This window comes from Salmo salar, chromosome ssa16 (genome assembly GCF_905237065.1).
Source record: "Salmo salar chromosome ssa16, Ssal_v3.1, whole genome shotgun sequence".
In the NCBI taxonomy this organism is placed as follows: domain Eukaryota; kingdom Metazoa; phylum Chordata; class Actinopteri; order Salmoniformes; family Salmonidae; genus Salmo; species Salmo salar.
Window position 1 is genome coordinate 84,372,903 of NC_059457.1, and position 20,368 is coordinate 84,393,270.

The 20,368-nt window shown below is 47.3% G+C and overlaps 2 protein-coding genes and 1 long non-coding RNA gene across 12 annotated transcripts in view; all 3 read right to left on the reverse strand.

The window, feature by feature from the left end:
- The window catches only part of spag17 (sperm associated antigen 17), a 46,562-nt gene extending 40,451 nt beyond the window's left edge, over window positions 1-6,111 (reverse strand). For all 7 annotated transcript variants that reach the window (XR_006759861.1, XR_006759860.1, XM_045698269.1 and 4 more), the window contains exons 1-10: window positions 5,815-6,111; window positions 5,481-5,621; window positions 5,353-5,412; window positions 4,875-5,006; window positions 4,405-4,582; window positions 3,910-4,092; window positions 3,525-3,691; window positions 2,781-2,942; window positions 2,544-2,613; window positions 2,282-2,400 (exon numbers count right to left, since the gene is read on the reverse strand). Coding sequence is in view for 5 of the 7 variants with exons in the window: in XM_045698269.1 (XP_045554225.1) it covers window positions 2,282-2,400; window positions 2,544-2,613; window positions 2,781-2,942; window positions 3,525-3,691; window positions 3,910-4,092; window positions 4,405-4,582; window positions 4,875-5,006; window positions 5,353-5,412; window positions 5,481-5,621; window positions 5,815-5,919 (1,317 nt within the window). In the remaining 2 variants the exon portion in view is untranslated. The remainder of the gene's footprint in view (window positions 1-2,281; window positions 2,401-2,543; window positions 2,614-2,780; window positions 2,943-3,524; window positions 3,692-3,909; window positions 4,093-4,404; window positions 4,583-4,874; window positions 5,007-5,352; window positions 5,413-5,480; window positions 5,622-5,814) is intronic.
- Window positions 6,112-6,273: 162 nt separating this feature from the next.
- LOC123727908 (uncharacterized) lies at window positions 6,274-10,651 on the reverse strand. Its single transcript, XR_006759863.1, has 2 exons — window positions 10,186-10,651; window positions 6,274-10,109 (listed from the first exon to the last, which is right to left on the reverse strand). It is a non-coding gene; the product is annotated as an uncharacterized lncRNA (long non-coding RNA).
- Window positions 10,652-13,055: 2,404 nt separating this feature from the next.
- Window positions 13,056-20,368, reverse strand: part of LOC106574939 (E3 ubiquitin-protein ligase HECW2) — a 205,142-nt gene continuing 197,829 nt past the window's right edge. For 2 of the 4 annotated variants that reach the window (XM_045698273.1, XM_045698272.1), the window contains exons 29-31: window positions 15,068-15,153; window positions 14,543-14,655; window positions 13,057-13,683 (exon numbers count right to left, since the gene is read on the reverse strand). In XM_045698273.1, coding sequence (XP_045554229.1) covers window positions 13,572-13,683; window positions 14,543-14,655; window positions 15,068-15,153 — 311 coding nt within the window. In that variant the 3' untranslated portion in view covers window positions 13,057-13,571. Of the gene's footprint in view, window positions 13,684-14,542; window positions 14,656-15,067; window positions 15,154-20,368 lie in introns of all 4 variants that reach the window. The other 2 variants (XM_045698274.1, XM_045698275.1) reach the window with 2 other exon arrangements.

The window sequence follows — 20,368 nt, forward strand, 5'->3', positions numbered from 1 at the left end:
GTGTAGTATGAAGGGAACAGAACAGAACCTGCTCCAGTGTAGTATGAAGAGAACAGAACAGGACCTGCTCCAGCATGCAGTGTAGTATGAAGAGAACAGAACAGAACCTGCTCCATCATGCAGTGTAGTATGAAGGGAACAGAACCTGCTCCAGTGTAGTATGAAGGGAACAGTACCTGCTCCAGTGTAGTATGAAGGAAACAGAATAGAACCTGCTCCAGCATGCAGTGTAGTATGAGGGGAACAGAACCTGCTCCAGTGTAGTATGAAGAGAACAGGACCTGTTCCAGTGTAATATGAAGGGAACAGGACCTGCTCCAGTGTAGTATGAAGAGAACAGGACCTGCTCCAGTGTAGTATGAAGAGAACAGGACCTGCTCCAGTGTAGTATGAAGGGAACAGGACCTGCTCCAGAGTAGTATGAAGAGAACAGGACCTGCTCCAGTGTAGTATGAAGAGAACAGGACCTGCTCCAGTGTAGTATGAAGGGAACAGAACAGAACCTGCTCCAGAGTAGTATGAAGAGAACAGAACAGGACCTGCTCCAGTGTAGTATGAAGGGAACAGAGCAGGACCTGCTCCAGTGTAGTATGAAGGGAACAGAACAGGACCTGCTCCAGAGTAGTATGAAGAGAACAGGACCTGCTCCAGTGTAGTATGAAGGGAACAGGACCTGCTCCAGTGTAGTATGAAGGGAACAGGACCTGCTCCAGTATAGTATGAAGGGAACAGGACCTGCTCCAGTGTAATATGAAGGGAACAGGACCTGCTCCAGAGTAGTATGAAGGGAACAGGACCTGCTCCAGTGTAGTATGAGGGGAACAGAACCTGCTCCAGTGTAGTATGAAGAGAACAGTACCTGCTCCAGTGTAGTATGAAGGGAACAGGACCTGCTCCAGTGTAGTATGAAGGGAACAGGACCTGCTCCAGTGTAGTATGAAGGGAACAGGACCTGCTCCAGTATAGTATGAAGGGAACAGGACCTGCTCCAGTGTAGTATGAAGGGAACAGGACCTGCTCCAGTATAGTATGAAGGGAACAGGACCTGCTCCAGCATGCAGTGTAGTGTGAAGGGAACAGGACCTGCTCCAGAGTAGTATGAAGGGAACAGGACCTGCTCCAGAGTAGTATGAAGGGAACAGAACAGAACCTGCTCCAGCATGCAGTGTAGTATGAGGGGAACAGAACCTGCTCCAGTGTAGTATGAAGAGAACAGGACCTGCTCCAGTGTAGTATGAAGAGAACAGGACCTGCTCCAGTGTAGTATGAAGAGAACAGGACCTGCTCCAGTGTAGTATGAAGGGAACAGGACCTGCTCCAGTGTAGTATGAAGGGAACAGGACCTGCTCCAGTGTAGTATGAAGGGAACAGGACCTGCTCCAGTGTAATATGAAGGGAACAGGACCTGCTCCAGAGTAGTATGAAGGGAACAGGACCTGCTCCAGTGTAGTATGAGGGGAACAGAACCTGCTCCAGTGTAGTATGAAGAGAACAGTACCTGCTCCAGTGTAGTATGAAGGGAACAGGACCTGCTCCAGTGTAGTATGAAGAGAACAGTACCTGCTCCAGTGTAGTATGAGGGGAACAGAACCTGCTCCAGTGTAGTATGAAGAGAACAGTACCTGCTCCAGTGTAGTATGAAGGGAACAGGACCTGCTCCAGTATAGTATGAAGGGAACAGGACCTACTCCAGAGTAGTATGAAGGGAACAGGACCTGCTCCAGAGTAGTATGAAGGGAACAGAACAGAACCTGCTCCAGCATGCAGTGTAGTATGAAGAGAACAGGACCTGCTCCAGTGTAGTATGAAGGGAACAGGACCTGCTCCAGTGTAGTATGAAGGGAACAGGACCTGCTCCAGTGTAATATGAAGGGAACAGGACCTGCTCCAGCATGCAGTGTAGTATGAAGGGAACAGGACCTGCTCCAGAGTAGTATGAAGGGAACAGGACCTGCTCCAGAGTAGTATGAAGGGAACAGAACAGAACCTGCTCCAGCATGCAGTGTAGTATGAAGAGAACAGGACCTGCTCCAGTGTAGTATGAAGGGAACAGGACAGGACCTGCTCCAGTGTAGTATGAAGAGAACAGAACAGAACCTGCTCCAGCATGCAGTGTAGTATGAAGAGAACAGAACAGAACCTGCTCCAGCATGCAGTGTAGTATGAAGAGAACAGGACCTGCTCCAGTGTAGTATGAAGAGAACAGGACCTGCTCCAGTGTAGTATGAAGGGAACAGGACAGGACCTGCTCCAGTGTAGTATGAAGAGAACAGAACAGAACCTGCTCCAGCATGCAGTGTAGTATGAGGGGAACAGAGGAGGCTTCAGGAGGAATCTGGTCCAGCAGGTCGTTATAGTAACGCATGTCCACATCAGTACTCAGAGCAGCCGGTTCAGGGTCTACAGGGACAACAACAGACATCAGCTCCCTGGGTTAGGGTCAATTCACTTCCATTCAGCTATCAGTAAACTGGAATCATTTACTTGAACTATCCATTATAACATCACCTGTCCTACAGAGTGTTAGTGAAGCTGTAGAATACCTGGAGTGGTCTCCTCTTGGGCTTGTCTCTTCTTGGACCCAGGTGTCTGAGGCGTTGTGGTCTGAACCATCTAAGATATGACAGAAAATATTCCTCAACATTTCTGCTACATGTAGAAGCAGAAAACAGGCCTACGTGAAATAAAGACAGTATTGTGTATATTCAGTATGGTTTCATGCTCCATCCACCAGTCAGTTCCTCCTGTGTGTGCATGCATGTGTGTTTCTGGTACAGTACCTCTGCAGGGCTGTCCTGGGTGGTGCGTGCCCCAGCCCTGGGGACAGATGGCACCTGGACCAGTCTCATGTTGTTCAGGTAGTGTTGATGCTGTCTCCTCCAGTCCAGACAGTCATAGATCAGACACGCCACGTCCTCAAACAGACGTGTCCCAAACCCAAGCTACAACACAACATATTAACATGGCATTTTAAGTACATTATACAAATTATAATAATTAAAGAAAGACCCCACACTGCTCTTGATAATGTTTATTGCTTAGGTTTCAGACTCGGCCTTCTCGTCAGGGCTTTGATTGATATCAGAAGAAGAGGAAGAAGAAGGGGAAGAAGAAGAAGAAAGAGGAGGAAGCGAAGAAGGAGGAGCAGCAGCAGCAGCAGAATCAGAAGAAGAAGAAGCAGCAGCAGAAGAAGAATCAGAAGAAGAAGAAGCAGAAGAAGAAGAATCAGTAGAAGAAGCAGCAGCAGAAGAAGAAGCAGCAGCAGAAGAAGAAGCAGCAGCAGAAGAAGAATCAGAAGAAGAAGCAGCAGAAGAATCAGCAGAAGAAGAATCAGAAGAAGAAGAAGAAGCAGCAGAAGAATCAGAAGAAGAAGAAGCAGCAGCAGCAGCAGCAGAAGAATCAGAAGAAGAAGAAGCAGCAGCAGCAGCAGCAGAAGAATCAGAAGAAGAAGAATCAGAAGAAGAAGAAGCAGCAGCAGCAGCAGCAGCAGAAGAATCAGAAGAAGAAGAAGGCAAGGAAATCACCATAGCCTCTGGGCTATCCTTGTCTTGTGGTGACAGGATCTCTTTAGCGGTGTGACTGAGGCGGGCCACATCAAACAGCTTGGAGAATGCTGAGCCACTGTTTAGCACCCCTTCCAACTGACCCCAGAACTGCTCCCGTTGTCTTCTCCTAATGTTAGTCTCCGCGTCTACAGGAACACAATAGCAGCATTTAGCAACACAAATCACATTAAAATGAATTGCTTGATAGATCAATACTGTACTGCCAATATGAAATACTGTCAAATACCTCTGCTGTGCTTGATTCAGTTTACCCTGACTGTACAATGAAACCAGTGGAACAAAACACTCAAAATCCCAGGCTAAATCAATCCAAACCTCACAGTGATGCCAATCTGAGTCTTACCCCCATCCAGGGGTTTGGCATCACTCCCTTCCTGTGATCCTTCTGGCCGGTCTGGTCTCTGTGAGGTCAGCTTGATAATGTTGGACACATGGACCCCCAGGGAGTCCAGCACAGAGACCAGCTGAGCCTGCTGGAAGCCCACCACCAGGACGTAGTGCTGCGGTCCATCGTCTGGCTCATCGTCTAGACACACACACACACACACACACACACACACACACACACACACACACACACACACACACACACACACACACACACGAAAGCATGAGAGGTGAGAGAGAGAGAGAGAGAGAGAGAGAGAGAGAGAGAGAGAGAGAGAGAGAGAGAGAGAGAGAGAGAGAGAGAGAGAGAGAGAGAGAGAGAGAGAGAGAGAGAGAGAGAGAGAGAGACAACCACCCAGTCTCCCCAACACAAAGTGACAACCAACCTCATACTAACAACCTAACATACTATACTGTATGTGTGATCACTGAGACAGAGTAGACTGCTCACCTATATACTTGTTGGTCTCATCCTCCTCGCCCCTCTTTTTCAGCTTGGTGTCCTTGGTTGGGGCACTGGGCTCTGCCCCTTTCTTCCCCTTGTCACCTTTGGCGGCAGGCTTGGCACCACCTTTGTCTTTGGTTGGGGAGGCATTGCCAGCCTTGCCCTTACCCTTCTCCTCAGCAGCCTGGGAGAGAGTGGATTAAACTAAGTGGTGCTAATACTGCATACTGCGGTTCAAATCCGGGTCTCCTCTGTGCCAGAAGACTGCGTTAGCCTGCAGAGCTGAAGCCTAGGCATTAACAGGTAGCGCAGGCTAGTCTTCATGTCTCAGACAAGGTTTCTTATCACCAATGTTACAATACTACTATAACTCTATCTGACAATAACACTTCAAAAGATTCTCTAGGAAAGCTGACTGTTGCCAGGGCGATAAGATGACTGATAATTGTTGATGGCTGCCAGGAGTTCCTTCCTACCCTCATCTCTGTGGCTCTCCTCTGCTGGTCGTTGGCCTTGACTCCCAGGAGCTGGAACTTGAGCAGTTTACCCAGCAGGTCACAGGGCAGCTCCTCTCCTGCATCCAGCAGGACCTTGGCTGCCTCCATCACCTTTATAGACAAACAACATACTTGATGTAGAATAGACAGAAAGTGAGTAATAGTTCTAATTTATTGTGCAACTCTTTCTCTGCTGCTTCGTAAATGTGTCTTTTGAAATGAATAGCCTATAGAGCACATTTTACTGAAAAATGGGTGCATTACATACCTCATAAAACATGGGTGCATTACATACCTCATAAAACATGGGTGCATTACATACCTCATAAAACATGGGTGCATTACATACCTCATAAAACATGGGTGCATTACATACCTCATAAAACATGGGTGCATTACATACCTCATAAAACATGGGTGCATTACATACCTCATAAAACATGGGTGCATTACATACCTCATAAAACATGGGTGCATCCTTGGTCTTCTTGATTTTTGGGTTTCCCAGTTCATGGATCTGTGAAGCATTTCATTCATTGGTTGATATACGCTTGACTGTGAACAATCAGACTTTGTGTTACTGACCTTTTCTAGGGTGGTGTCCCAGGTGACCACGCTGAAGAGCCTGCGTAGGGGCTTCTGTACAGCCAGCAGCAGAGCACCGATCAGCTCCTCATCCTTCAGCCTCTCTCCCACCACCAGAGAAATGCTGGCCTTCCAAGTCTCCTAGCATCATCATCATCATCATCAGACAACACTGATCAGTGAAGAACAACAACATAGCCAAGTGAAGTCATTCCCTGCTTTTGTAGCTGGCCCCTTAAAGTTTAGTGTGTTTAAATAGTGTTTCACTAGCTAGATATCTAGCTTTACTAAAGTTCTAGCTAGCTAAAGTTAGCAAACTGTTAACGTTACCTACCTCCTCAAATGGTGCAGTAGTGAGTCCAGTTTCCCAACCTTTGTTTCCAACTGCCGTTGCACCAGCAGCAGACACTGTCCCGCTTTTGACTCTTTTTGGTGGCATTTCCTTACCGTTTTTAGAGAGAAACTAACCTATTGACTTGAATCAAATTGCATTATATTATGACATTTCTTGAACTTAACGTAAACTAAAACAGCCACTTCCAGCTATTAGCTTGCTAGCTGACGTTAACTAGCATTGCTCTTCTGTGTACAGTCCGCTGACGCTTCGGTTGCTCTTAGCAACAGGTTGAAGGGGAGGGATCAGTTATGCACAATGACATCTTACCTTTCAATTTGATTTATTTATTCATTTATGAAAAAAATTGCCAAAAAACGTAATACTGAATATACCACTACTAATAGAAACGTAATCCATGTTCAACTCCCAACACAATAGACACAGAGACACATTTAATCAATTATTTTTATCTTTTTTTTTTCATACAATCATAAAGGAGTGACACGGAGAAAAAAGCTTTGCATAGAGTGAAGCTCTGACAAAGACACAGCCTTGAACCCCCCAGCAGACAGTATCTAATCCTAGAGTCCTGCCGGTCACAGGACCAGACAGGCAGACAGCCAGCCAGAGAGGAACAGACAGAACATTCCATTACAAGAAGGTGAGAACAACTGAAACATGGATGCAACTTTCAAATTGGTCACAATTAGTGATAATTTTTATATATATATATATATATATATATATATATATATACACATGTTGTGTTGTAGTTAAAGTGTTTCTGTGAGTAAAGAACTAGTGGGTTGGTGTGATGGGCTATCGGTTACTCAGTGATGGTGGTGAATGTGAAGACCATGGAGGTTGAGAGACCAAGACTTGGATGAATAGCGTCAAAAGCCCCAATTAAAGCCCCAAAACATTGGTACATTCAGTGCAAATCAGGCGTCTCCAACCTTTTCTGCCATTAGAGCTACTCATTTCTTTGTACATTATAAAATAGGCCCATTCTTCTCCAGGTCCTTGATACACAAGAGAAAGTAGTTCACTATATTTTCTGTCAATATACCTGATAAAATAATGGTTAATAAACAACTCTAAAATCAGAGATTTGTTGTCAGTGTTGTTTTTCCTGGTTTTAGAATTGTTTTCACTCAAAATTAAAATGATTCATAGAGAAACAACGAAATGGGATGTTCTGAGTTCAAGTCGATTCTTAAATCGCCTCTGAGGACATTTTTTTTTTTAGGTCTGGAAGAAAACTAACAAATGTAGATATCTTTGTGCAATTTTCCCGTAATTGCGCATCTGGCCCTTTAATTGCGCATCTGAGTGAGGAATGTGCCAGTCCAGCAATGGTTCCATACTGCTGCGCATTTCATGGCATTTCATTTTATTTCTGCGCATTTCAAGTTTTCAAATAACAAATAATAGATACTCATTATATACTTCTGCCAGGTAAGCCTACCTCCAATAAATATTTAATTGAAAAGGTTTTGGGGAAAGTATTTCTGTCAACTCACAAGATGGTTTGTCACGTCAACTGGCTGGAGTGATGGACAAACGCGCGCACCACACAGACAGACAGGGGCAATATTTCTGGAAATATTGTTAGGTTTGGCTTTTTAAATGTAAATTTGCAGACAGAGAGGGAGTCAGAATGAGAGAAAGGTGTACTGTCAGTACGCAAAAAGTTATAAGAACTTCTTGCAAGCCACCCCAGCTCATGTTCAGTATTCCCGTAATGCTCGCATCCACTACAAGACCATGGTGCATACCTACGAAACAGCAAGAGAAACTTCCCCTCCCTAGCTTCAGTCTATGCTCAAAAACTACACCAGAACCCGTCCCACCTAGCTACAGTTTATTAAGATGAATGCACTAACTGTAAATCGCTCTGGATAAGAGCGTCTGATAAATTACTAAAATGGAAAACATAAATACACGTTATGCCACTGTGCACTTCCCTTTTTTTAAAGTATGTTTTTAACGGAAAACATGTAATATATCTGCCCTCAGTCTCTCACTGGCCCTGGGATGATGGAAGAGAATGCAGGAAGTTGTTCTATTTCAGTCCCTTACATTCTGTTAGCTACATTCCACAGTCTCGGGATGTGATGGTGGCCGGGTGTGGTCACAGCCCTGAAACAAAGACATTGGGCGTGTTTCATGTCATCGTTATTGCAGTCGACACACTGCTCAGATGATAGTCCCTCACAACCTCTGGAAAAGTATTTACCTCTCTGGAACCACATTAATATGATATACATATAATATAGTAATCGGCTAAAATGCTCAGCCGCAGCGCGACTGCAGTAAAGGCGACCTGGAACGCACCCTGAGAGTAGAATATGGTGGTATCAGAAGGCAGACTAATGCCTTCTAAGGCAGAGTATGAAGTGAAAAACATGACAAATATGTATTTGTTTCTATGACTCTTCCTTCATATTATCATTACTCCTCGTCTTAAAACTTCCTAGTACTGTAGATACGTCTCTAAAATATATTTTTTCCCCTCACTTGAAAACCAACATTTCCCCCATCAAAACAGTCAGTGTAATAGCATACCATGGGCATCTGTGCTTGTATATGACTTCAACATGTTCTCTGTCACAAGTCTTTATAAAGCTATAAATGTCCCTTGACCTTACCATCACCCACACACAGATCACATTATACTTGCATGATGTAAGCCTGTGTGTGTGTGTGTGTGTGTGTGTGTGTGTGTGTGTGTGTGTGTGTGTGTGTGTGTGTGTGTGTGTGTGTGTGTGTGTGTGTGTGTGTGTGTGTGTGTGTCTCTCGACATGCAGGTTGTTAATCACCATGTTTAACTTTCATTATCATGGTCATACGAACATTTGTCATTATATGATGTTATATCGGGGTCCCAACCCCTACTGAAATAGGAACAGATCAAACCAACGTATTCAATCAGGATAATGTACATAAGAAGAAAAAGTAGAAGAAAGTTAAAAACAAGAGCAACAAACCACCATGACGGATTTAAAAAGTTCAGATCACCCTCTACTCTGGCAGTGTAGCTCAATGATAAAGAGACGATGACAATCAACTTACTTGCAAACAATGAAAACAGCTAAAACACTGAAAGAGTGTGTGTGAGCTGTGTCTAACATGATGGGAAAGCCAACTCAATGTAATGTCTTTATCGTACAAACCGTAGCTGAGTTTGGTTATTCGTGCTAATAGCTTGCCCTGAAGTTTGTTAAGAATGAGGCGGCCATTTAGATTTGACGAGTCATCGAGCGACGTACAAAAACGACACATTCAAGCGCATCATCGTGATATCAGTCGGTACATTCAAAAACATATCATTGTTTGTGGCCGTTACAAAATACATTTTGCAGATAGATGAAAAGCCTGTAGAGAGATCCAAGTTCAGCTTCACCACACAGACACCACCGCATCATGATAGGCTACTTCAGTGTTCTGTTCTAGAACACACCTGTCAGAGTGTTCAACAAGGTCAGGTCACAAAGCTGCCTGGACCTTGATTGGTTGGTTCTCTCCCTGACAGGGCAGGAGGCGTGGCCACAGCAGCTGAAGAGCACCTGTCTTGTCTTCTTTCATCTCTTCCTCTCTCCTCTCATCCCCTTCTCCAGGAGCAACACTGTCCTGTGATGTCCACCTCAGCCTCTCTGAGAGGAGCGATGTCCTGTGATGTCCACCTCAGCCTCTCAGAGAAGAGCGATGTCCTGTGATGTCCACCTCAGCCTCTCTGAGAGGAGCGATGTCCTGTGATGTCCACCTCAGCCTCTCAGAGAAGAGCGATGTCCTGTGATGTCCACCTCAGCCTCTCTGAGAGGAGCGATGTCCTGTGATGTCCACCTCAGCCTCTCAGAGAAGAGCGATGTCCTGTGATGTCCACCTCAGCCTCTCAGAGAAGAGCGATGTCCTGTGATGTCCACCTCAGCCTCTCTGAGAGGAGCGATGTCCTGTGAGGTCCACCTCAGCCTCTCAGAGAGGAGCGATGTCCTGTGATGTCCACCTCAGCCTCTCAGAGAAGAGCGATGTCCTGTGATGTCCACCTCAGCCTCTCAGAGAAGAGCGATGTCCTGTGATGTCCACCTCAGCCTCTCAGAGAAGAGCGATGTCCTGTGATGTCCGCCTCAGCCTCTCTGAGAGGAGCGATGTCCTGTGATGTCCACCTCAGCCTCTCTGAGAAGAGCGATGTCCTGTGATGTCCACCTCAGCCTCTCAGAGAGGAGCGATGTCCTGTGATGTCCACCTCAGCCTCTCAGAGAGGAGCGATGTCCTGTGATGTCCACCTCAGCCTCTCAGAAGAGCGATGTCCTGTGATGTCCACCTCAGCCTCTCAGAAGAGCGATGTCCTGTGATGTCCGCCTCAACCTCTCTGTGAGATAAAGGAGCTTTGTTTCTTTTGCTCTCCAGGAAAAGCTCGACCACCACCTTCCTTACAAGACTCCTCTGGAAATCCCTATTTTAAATAATAAAAGGTGATGAGCCAGTTGGAGTCTCACTCCAGATCTTGGTTTTTGTTCCTTCTTTGTGCGATTGGTTTGGAGGCTTACGAGTCCATCTCTCCCATTGGTCTAATTGTCACGGTTGTTGTCGGTGAATGAGGACCAAAACGCAGCAGGTACGTGAATGCTCATCTTGATTTTTAATTATCTTCAAAATGAACGTACAAAATAACAAAAACACGAACGATCAACAAAAACAGTCTGGTAAGGCACAAGGCGAAACACAGAACAATCACCCACAAATCACACATACAAACACACCCTAATATATGGAACTCTCAATCAAAGGCAGATAGACAACACCTGCCTTCAACTGAGAGTCCCAACCCCAATCAACCAAACATAGAAACACACAACCTAGACTAACCATAGAATACTAAACATAAACCAAAACCCGGAATTACTAAATCAAACACCCTTTACACAAAACACACCACCCCGAACCACATAAAACAAATACCCCCTGCCACGCCCTGACCAAACTACAAAACAATTAACCTTATATACTGGCCAGGACGTGACAGTACCCCCCCCCTTAAAGGTGCTACCCCAGAAGCACCTTAACAAAAAATAATCCCAAGCAACACCAACAAAAAGTCCCCTTTTCTAAAGGGAGGGAAGGGAGGGTGGCTGCCGTCAACGACGGCACTGTGCTACACCCCCCCTCCCCAACCCACCTATTTCTGGAGGTGGCTCTGGCTCCGGCCGTTCCAGGCTGTCGGGCCACTCTGGCATCGCCGGGGGGCAGTCTGGCAATTCGGGACAGTCTGGGCAGTCTGGCAATTCGGGACAGTCTGGGCAGTCTGGCAATTCGGGACAGTCTGGGCAGTCTGGCAATTCGGGACAGTCTGGGCAGTCTGGCAATTCGGGACAGTCTGGGCAGTCTGGCCACTCCGGCAGTTCAGGGCAGTCTGGCCACTCCGGCAGTTCAGGGCAGTCTGGCCACTCCGGCAGTTCAGGGCAGTCTGGCCACTCCGGCAGTTCAGGGCAGTCTGGCCACTCCGGCAGTTCAGCGCAGTCTGGCCACTCCGGCAGTTCAGCGCAGTCTGGCCACTCCGGCAGTTCAGCGCAGTCTGGCCACTCCGGCAGTTCAGCGCAGTCTGGCCACTCCGGCAGTTCAGCGCAGTCTGGCCACTCCGGCAGTTCAGCGCAGTCTGGCCACTCCGGCAGTTCAGCGCAGTCTGGCCACTCCGGCAGTTCAGCGCAGTCTGGCCACTCCGGCAGTTCAGCGCAGTCTGACCACTCCGGCAGTTCAGCGCAGTCTGACCTCTCTGGCGACTGTTGACTGGCGGGCAGCTCTGACGACTGTTGACTGGCGGGCAGCTCTGACGACTGTTGACTGGCGGGCAGCTCTAACGATAACTGTTGACTGGCGGGCAGCTCTGACGATGACTGTTGACTGGCGGGCAGCTCTGACGATGACTGTTGACTGGCGGGCAGCTCTGACGATGACTGTTGACTGGCGGGCAGCTCTGACGATGACTGTTGACTGGCGGGCAGCTCTGACGATGACTGTTGACTGGCGGGCAGCTCTGACGATGACTGTTGACTGGCGGGCAGCTCTGACGATGACTGTTGACTGGCGGGCAGCTCTGATGATGACTGTTGACTGGCGGGCAGCTCTGATGAAGACTGTTGACTGGCGGGCAGCTCTGATGAAGACTGTTGACTGGCGAGGCTGGGTTGACGCACTTGTAGCCTGGTGCGTGGTGCTGGTACTGGGCTTACCAGATTATGTACACGCACCTCCAGGCTAGTGCGGGGAGCGGGAACAGGACGAGTCGGACTGGGTTGACGCACTTCCGGGTCCGCACGAGAGACAGGAGCTGGAAACCCAGGGCTATGGAGGCGCACAGCCGGTCTAGATCTTACCTCCTGCACAACCCGCCTTGGCTGGATGGAACTAGTAGCCCTGTACGAGCGGGGTGCTCGTACAGGGCAGACTGGGCTGTGCAGGGGCCTGATGGTAGCCGTGCGTAGAGCGGGAGTTGGGTAGCCTGGTCCTCGGAGGCGTACCGGCGACCAGATGCGCTGCGCAGGCATCCTCCTACCAGGCTGGATGCCCGCTCTAGCACGGCACCTGCGAGGGGCTGGAATAACGCGCACCGGACTGTGCGTGCGTATGGGTGAGATAGTGCGCTCCTCAGCGAAACATAGCGCTCTCCACCCCATACGCTCCTCCATATAACCACGAGTAGCTGGCTTCCGGCTCTTCTTACGCCTAGCCAAACTACCCGTGTGCCCCCCCCCAAAATTTTCTTGGGGGTGCCTCTCGTGCTTCTCCTTCAGCACGTACTTGGCCTCGTACCACCGCCTCTCTGCCTTGGCTGCCTCAATTTCCCCCTGCGGGCGTCGATAATCCCCAGCCTGATGCCAGGGTCCGGCCCCGTCCAGAACTTCCTCCCAAGTCCACTTCTCCCGCCAGTCCAACTCGAACTCCGTCTGCTCCTTCCTCTGCTGCTTGGTCCTTGAGTGGTGGGTGATTCTGTCACGGGTGTTGTCGGTGAATGAGGACCAATACGCAGCAGGTACGTGAATGCTCATCTTGATTTTTAATTATCTTTCAAAACGAACGTACAAAATAACAAAACACGAACGATCAACAAAAACAGTCTGGTAAGGCACAAGGCGAAACACAGAACAATCACCCACAAATCACACATACAAACACACCCTAATATATGGAACTCTCAATCAAAGGCAGATAGACAACACCTGCCTTCAACTGAGAGTCCCAACCCCAATCAACCAAACATAGAAACACACAACCTAGACTAACCATAGAATACTAAACATAAACCAAAACCCGGAATTACTAAATCAAACACCCTTTACACAAAACACACCACCCCGAACCACATAAAACAAATACCCCCTGCCACGCCCTGACCAAACTACAAAACAATTAACCTTATATACTGGCCAGGACGTGACACTAATGGAATAACAAGGGTGTGAGTGTTAGGGTGCTCTCCTTTGGTTTGTGTTGGCAGTGTGTCTAAGTGACCTTAACCGTCACATGGAAACCCTGGCGTTGTGCAGGGGTCATACCCTCTGATAGACATCGCTCTATTCTCCTCTGTTCAGCTCACTTCAGGAAGGTGAGTGTGTATAAAGATACAACAGGGTGCCAGACAGACTAGACAGTCATCCCCTTGAACCATTTGGGTTCCTCTACCTCTGTGATACTACAGTTCAGAGGTCAGGGTCAAAGGTCGTAGGAGGAGTGGGGGTTAAAGGTGATAGGGGTCATCACTCTAGGCCGAAGGTGCTGGTCTCCTCCACGGCAGTGAGCATCTTCTCGTGCAGCATGGAGAAGGATGGATATGGAGGGAGGTCCAGCCGGTTGAAACAGGTGTGAGCCCTGGGGAGGAGACAACCGCAAACACAGTGAAAACAGTCTGTATAATACCTTTTCATACATTATACTCAAATTGATAATATACTACATGAGTTCACTTAGCCTCACAAGTGAAGTCAGTTCACTTGGCCTCACAAGTGAAGTCAGTTCTCTTGGCCTTACAAGTGAAGTCAGTTCTCTTGGCCTCACAAGTGAAGTCAGTTCTCTTGGCCTTACAAGTGAAGTCAGTTCTCTTGGCCTTACAAGTGAAGTCAGTTCTCTTGGCCTCACAAGTGAAGTCAGTTCTCTTGGCCTTACAAGTGAAGTCAGTTCTCTTGGCCTTACAAGTGAAGTCAGTTCTCTTAGCCTCACAAGTGAAGTCAGTTCCCTTGGCCTCACAAGTGAAGTCAGTTCCCTTGGCCTCACAAGTGAAGTCAGTTCTCTTTGCCTCACAAGTGAAGTCAGTTCCCTTGGCCTCACAAGTGAAGTCAGTTCCCTTGGCCTTACAAGTGAAGTCAGTTCTCTTGGCCTTACAAGTGAAGTCAGTTCCCTTGGCCTTACAAGTAAAGTCAGTTCCCTTGGCCTCACAAGTGAAGTCAGTTCTCTTGGCCTTACAAGTAAAGTCAGTTCCCTTGGCCTTACAATTAAAGTCAGTTCCCTTGGCCTCACAAGTAAAGTCAGTTCCCTTGGCCTTAGAAGTAAAGTCAGTTCCCTTAGCCTTAGAAGTAAAGTCAGTTCCCTTGGCCTTACAAGTAAAGTCAGTTCCCTTAGCCTTAGAAGTAAAGTCAGTTCCCTTGGCCTTACAAGTAAAGTCAGTTCCCTTGGCCTTACAAGTAAAGTCAGTTCCCTTGGCCTTACAAGTGAAGTCAGCACAGTAGTTTACCTGGGTAGAGAGGTAACTTTGCCCCATTTCTCCACACAAAACCTGCGGGGTCCGTTGCTGCCTCGGAGAGAGGCAAAACCCTCGTAGGGAATACTGGAGGTACCCGTCACAAACTAACAGAGCAGAAAGAAGAAGGTCGCTGTTACTCACTGTGTGTTTGTATGTCTATGTGTGTGTGTTTGTTTGTTTATGTGTGTGTGTGTGTGTGTGTGTGTGTGTGTGTTTGTTTGTATATGTGTGTGTGTGTTTGTTTGTATATGTGTGTATGTGTTGTTTGTTTGTGTGTGTGTCTGTGTGTGTGTGTGTTTGCTTATTTGTATGTGTGTGTGTGTTTATTTGTGTGTGTGTGTGTGTGTGTTTGTTTGTATGTGTTTGTGTGTGTGTGTGTTTGTTTGTGTGTGTTTTTGTTTGCTTGTTTGTTTGTGTGTGTGTGTGTGTGTTTGTGTCTTTGTTTGTAGTGTGTGTGTGTGTGTGTGTGTGTGTGTGTGTGTGTGTGTGTGTGTGTGTGTGTGTGTGCACCCCCACCTGTAGCAGCCTGAGTCTCTGCTCGTTGTTGAACCTCTCCACCGCCGCCCAGAACCAACGGATCACTATGTGGTTGTCATGGTAACCTGAGGGAGGCAGGAAGACAGACAGATACACATGAGTCACTCAGCAGCCTAGCCTTTCTCTCTGGTAGGCCTAGTTACTTCAGCTGTTCAACCAGACAGCTAGCTAGGGTATACTGTTATATACTGGCCTTTCTCTCTGGTAGGCCTAGTTACTTCAGCTGTTCAACCAGACAGCTAGCTAGGGTATACTGTTATATACTGGCCTTTCTCTCTGGTAGGCCTAGTTACTTCAGCTGTTCAACCAGACAGCTAGCTAGGGTATACTGTTATATACTGGCCTTTCACTCTGGTAGGCCTAGTTACTTCAGCTGTTCAACCAGACAGCTAGCTAGAGCATACTGTTATATACTGGCCTTTCTCTCTGGTAGACCTAGTTACTTCAGCTGTTACCAGACAGCTAGCTAGGGTATACTGTTATATACTGGCCTTTCTCTCTGGTAGGCCTAGTTACTTCAGCTGTTCAACCAGACAGCTAGCTAGGGTATACTGTTATATACTGGCCTTTCTCTCTGGTAGACCTAGTTACTTCAGCTGTTCAACCAGACAGCTAGCTAGGGTATACTGTTATATACTGGCCTTTCTCTCTGGTAGGCCTGGTTACTTCAGCTGTTCAACCAGACAGCTAGCTAGGGTATACTGTTATATACTGGCCTTTCACTCTGGTAGGCCTAGTTACTTCAGCTGTTCAACCAGACAGCTAGCTAGGGTATACTGTTATATACTGGCCTTTCACTCTGGTAGGCCTAGTTACTTCAGCTGTTCAACCAGACAGCTAGCTAGGGTATACTGTTATATACTGGCCTTTCTCTCTGGTAGACCTAGTTACTTCAGCTGTTCAACCAGACAGCTAGCTAGAGCATACTGTTATATACTGGCCTTTCTCTCTGGTAGGCCTAGTTACTTCAGCTGTTCAACCAGACAGCTAGCTAGGGTATACTGTTATATACTGGCCTTTCTCTCTGGTAGACCTAGTTACTTCAGCTGTTCAACCAGACAGCTAGCTAGGGTATACTGTTATATACTGGCCTTTCTCTCTGGTAGGCCTAGTTACTTCAGCTGTTCAACCAGACAGCTAGCTAGGGTATACTGTTATATACTGGCCTTTCTCTCTGGTAGACCTAGTTACTTCAGCTGTTCAACCAGACAGCTAGCTAGGGTATACTGTTATATACTGGCCTTTCTCTCTGGTAGGCCTAGTTACTTCAGCTGTTCAACCAGACAGCTAGCTAGGGTATACTGTTATATACTGGCCTTTCTCTCTGGTAGACCTAGTTACTTCAGCTGTTCAACCAGACAGCTAGCTAGGGTATACTGTTATATACTGGCCTTTCTCTCTGGTAGACCTAGTTACTTCAGCTGTTCAACCAGACAGCTAGCTAGAGCATACTGTTACATACTGGCCTTTCTCTCTGGTAGGCCTGGTTACTTCAGCTGTTCAACCAGACAGCTAGCTAGAGCATACTGTTATATACTGGCCTTTCTCTCTGGTAGACCTAGTTACTTCAGCTGTTCAACCAGACAGCTAGCTAGGGTATACTGTTATATACTGGCCTTTCTCTCTGGTAGACCTAGTTACTTCAGCTGTTCAACCAGACAGCTAGCTAGGGTATACTGTTATATACTGGCCTTTCTCTCTGGTAGACCTAGTTACTTCAGCTGTTCAACCAGACAGCTAGCTAGGGTATACTGTTATATACTGGCCTTTCTCTCTGGTAGGCCTAGTTACTTCAGCTGTTCAACCAGACAGCTAGCTAGGGTATACTGTTATATACTGGCCTTTCACTCTGGTAGGCCTAGTTACTTCAGCTGTTCAACCAGACAGCTAGCTAGAGCATACTGTTATATACTGGCCTTTCTCTCTGGTAGGCCTAGTTACTTCAGCTGTTCAGACAGCTAGCTAGGGTATACTGTTATATACTGGCCTTTCTCTCTGGTAGGCCTAGTTACTTCAGCTGTTCAACCAGACAGCTAGCTAGGGTATACTGTTATATACTGGCCTTTCTCTCTGGTAGGCCTAGTTACTTCAGCTGTTCAACCAGACAGCTAGCTAGGGTATACTGTTATATACTGGCCTTTCTCTCTGGTAGGCCTAGTTACTTCAGCTGTTCAACCAGACAGCTAGCTAGAGTATACTGTTATATACTGGCCTTTCTCTCTGGTAGACCTAGTTACTTCAGCTGTTCAACCAGACAGCTAGCTAGGGTATACTGTTATATACTGGCCTTTCTCTCTGGTAGGCCTAGTTACTTCAGCTGTTCAACCAGACAGCTAGCTAGGGTATACTGTTACATACTGGCCTTTCACTCTGGTAGGCCTAGTTACTTCAGCTGTTCAACCAGACAGCTAGCTAGAGCATACTGTTATATACTGGCCTTTCACTCTGGTAGGCCTGGTTACTTCAGCTGTTCAACCAGACAGCTAGCTAGGGTATACTGTTATATACTGGCCTTTCTCTCTGGTAGGCCTAGTTACTTCAGCTGTTCAACCAGACAGCTAGCTAGGGTATACTGTTATATACTGGCCTTTCTCTCTGGTAGACCTAGTTACTTCAGCTGTTCAACCAGACAGCTAGCTAGGGTATACTGTTATATACTGGCCTTTCTCTCTGGTAGACCTAGTTACTTCAGCTGTTCAACCAGACAGCTAGCTAGGGTATACTGTTATATACTGGCCTTTCACTCTGGTAGGCCTAGTTACTTCAGCTGTTCAACCAGACAGCTAGCTAGGGTATACTGTTATATACTGGCCTTTCTCTCTGGTAGGCCTAGTTACTTCAGCTGTTCAACCAGACAGCTAGCTAGGGTATACTGTTATATACTGGCCTTTCTCTCTGGTAGGCCTAGTTACTTCAGCTGTTCAACCAGACAGCTAGCTAGGGTATACTGTTATATACTGGCCTTTCTCTCTGGTAGACCTAGTTACTTCAGCTGTTCAACCAGACAGCTAGCTAGGGTATACTGTTATATACTGGCCTTTCACTCTGGTAGGCCTAGTTACTTCAGCTGTTCAACCAGACAGCTAGCTAGGGTATACTGTTATATACTGGCCTTTCTCTCTGGTAGACCTAGTTACTTCAGCTGTTCAACCAGACAGCTAGCTAGGGTATACTGTTATATACTGGCCTTTCTCTCTGGTAGGCCTAGTTACTTCAGCTGTTCAACCAGACAGCTAGCTAGGGTATACTGTTATATACTGGCCTTTCTCTCTGGTAGGCCTAGTTACTTCAGCTGTTCAACCAGACAGCTAGCTAGGGTATACTGTTATATACTGGCCTTTCTCTCTGGTAGACCTAGTTACTTCAGCTGTTCAACCAGACAGCTAGCTAGGGTATACTGTTATATACTGGCCTTTCTCTCTGGTAGACCTAGTTACTTCAGCTGTTTCACCAGACAGCTAGCTAGAGCATACTGTTATATACTGGCCTTTCTCTCTGGTAGGCCTAGTTACTTCAGCTGTTCAACCAGACAGCTAGCTAGGGTATACTGTTATATACTGGCCTTTCTCTCTGGTAGGCCTAGTTACTTCAGCTGTTTCACCAGACAGCTAGCTAGAGCATACTGTTATATACACTTCTTTCTGTAACAGCTCTTCCTAATTGGAAAGGCATTTAAAAACATTTCCTTCTACATCTGAATGGAACAAGACTATCTTTACTGCTGCCTGAGACCCAGACAGCAGCTCAAAATGACATTATGAAAGGTGCAATACACAAAGTTATTGTCTTTGTCTTAAATGGCACCCTATTCCCTACATAGTGCACTACCTTTGACAAGAGCTGTGTACTATATAGGGAATAGGGTGTCATTTGGGCTCCCGGTCTCCCCTCTCCCACGTCTCTCCCCGTCTCCCCCCTGTCTCTCCCCGTCTCCCCCTGTCTCTTCCTCTCCCCCCTGTTCATACCTCTGTAATCTGTGTTGCTCCTCCAGTCTACCCCCCTGTTCATACCTCCTCTGTAATCTGTGTTGCTCCTCCAGTCTACCCCCCTGTTCATACCTCCTCTGTAATCTGTGTTGCTCCTCTAGTCTGCCCCTCTGTTCATACCTCCTCTGTAATCTGTGTTGCTCCTCCAGTCTGCCCCCCTGTTCATACCTCCTCTGTAATCTGTGTTGCTCCTCCAGTCTGCCCCCCTGTTCATACCTCCTCTGTAATCTGTGTTGCTCCTCCAGTCTCCCCCCCTGTTCATACCTCCTCTGTAATCTGTGTTGCTCCTCCAGTCTCCCCCCCTGTTCATACCTCCTCTGTAATCTGTGTTGCTCCTCCAGTCTACCACCCTGTTCATACCTCCTCTGTAATCTGTGTTGCTCCTCCAGTCTCCCCCTGCCTCCTCTGTAATCTGTGTTGCTCCTCCAGTCTACCCCCTGTTCATACCTCCTCTGTAATCTGTGTTGCTCCTCCAGTCTACCCCCTGTTCATACCTCCTCTGTAATCTGTGTTGCTCCTCCAGTCTACCCCCCTGTTCATACCTCCTCTGTAATCTGTGTTGCTCCTCCAGTCTGCCCCCCTGTTCATACCTCCTCTGTAATCTGTGTTGCTCCTCCAGTCTCCCCCCTGTTCATACCTCCTCTGTAATCTGTGTTGCTCCTCCAGTCTGCCCCCCTGTTCATACCTCCTCAATAATCTTTGTTGCTCCTCCAGTCTCCCCCCTGTTCATACCTCCTCTGTAATCTGTGTTGCTCCTCCTTTCTCCCCCCTGTTCATACCTCCTCTGTAATCTGTGTTGCTCCTCCAGTCTCCCCCCTGTTCATACCTCCTCTGTAATCTGTTTTGCTCCTCCAGTCTGCCCCCCTGTTCATACCTCCTCTGTAATCTGTGTTGCTCCTCCAGTCTACCCCCCTGTTCATACCTCCTCTGTAATCTGTGTTGCTACTCCAGTCTACCCCCCTGTTCATACCTCCTCTGTAATCTGTGTTGCTCCTCCAGTCTCCCCCCTGTTCATACCTCCTCTGTAATCTGTGTTGCTCCTCCAGTCTCCCCCCTGTTCATACCTCCTCTGTAATCTGTGTTGCTCCTCCAGTCTGCCCCCCTGTTCATACCTCCTCTGTAATCTGTGTTGCTCCTCCAGTCTACCCCCCTGTTCATACCTCCTCTGTAATCTGTGTTGCTACTCCAGTCTACCCCCTGTTCATACCTCCTCTGTAATCTGTGTTGCTCCTCCAGTCTCCCCCCTGTTCATACCTCCTCTGTAATCTGTGTTGCTCCTCCAGTCTACCCCCCT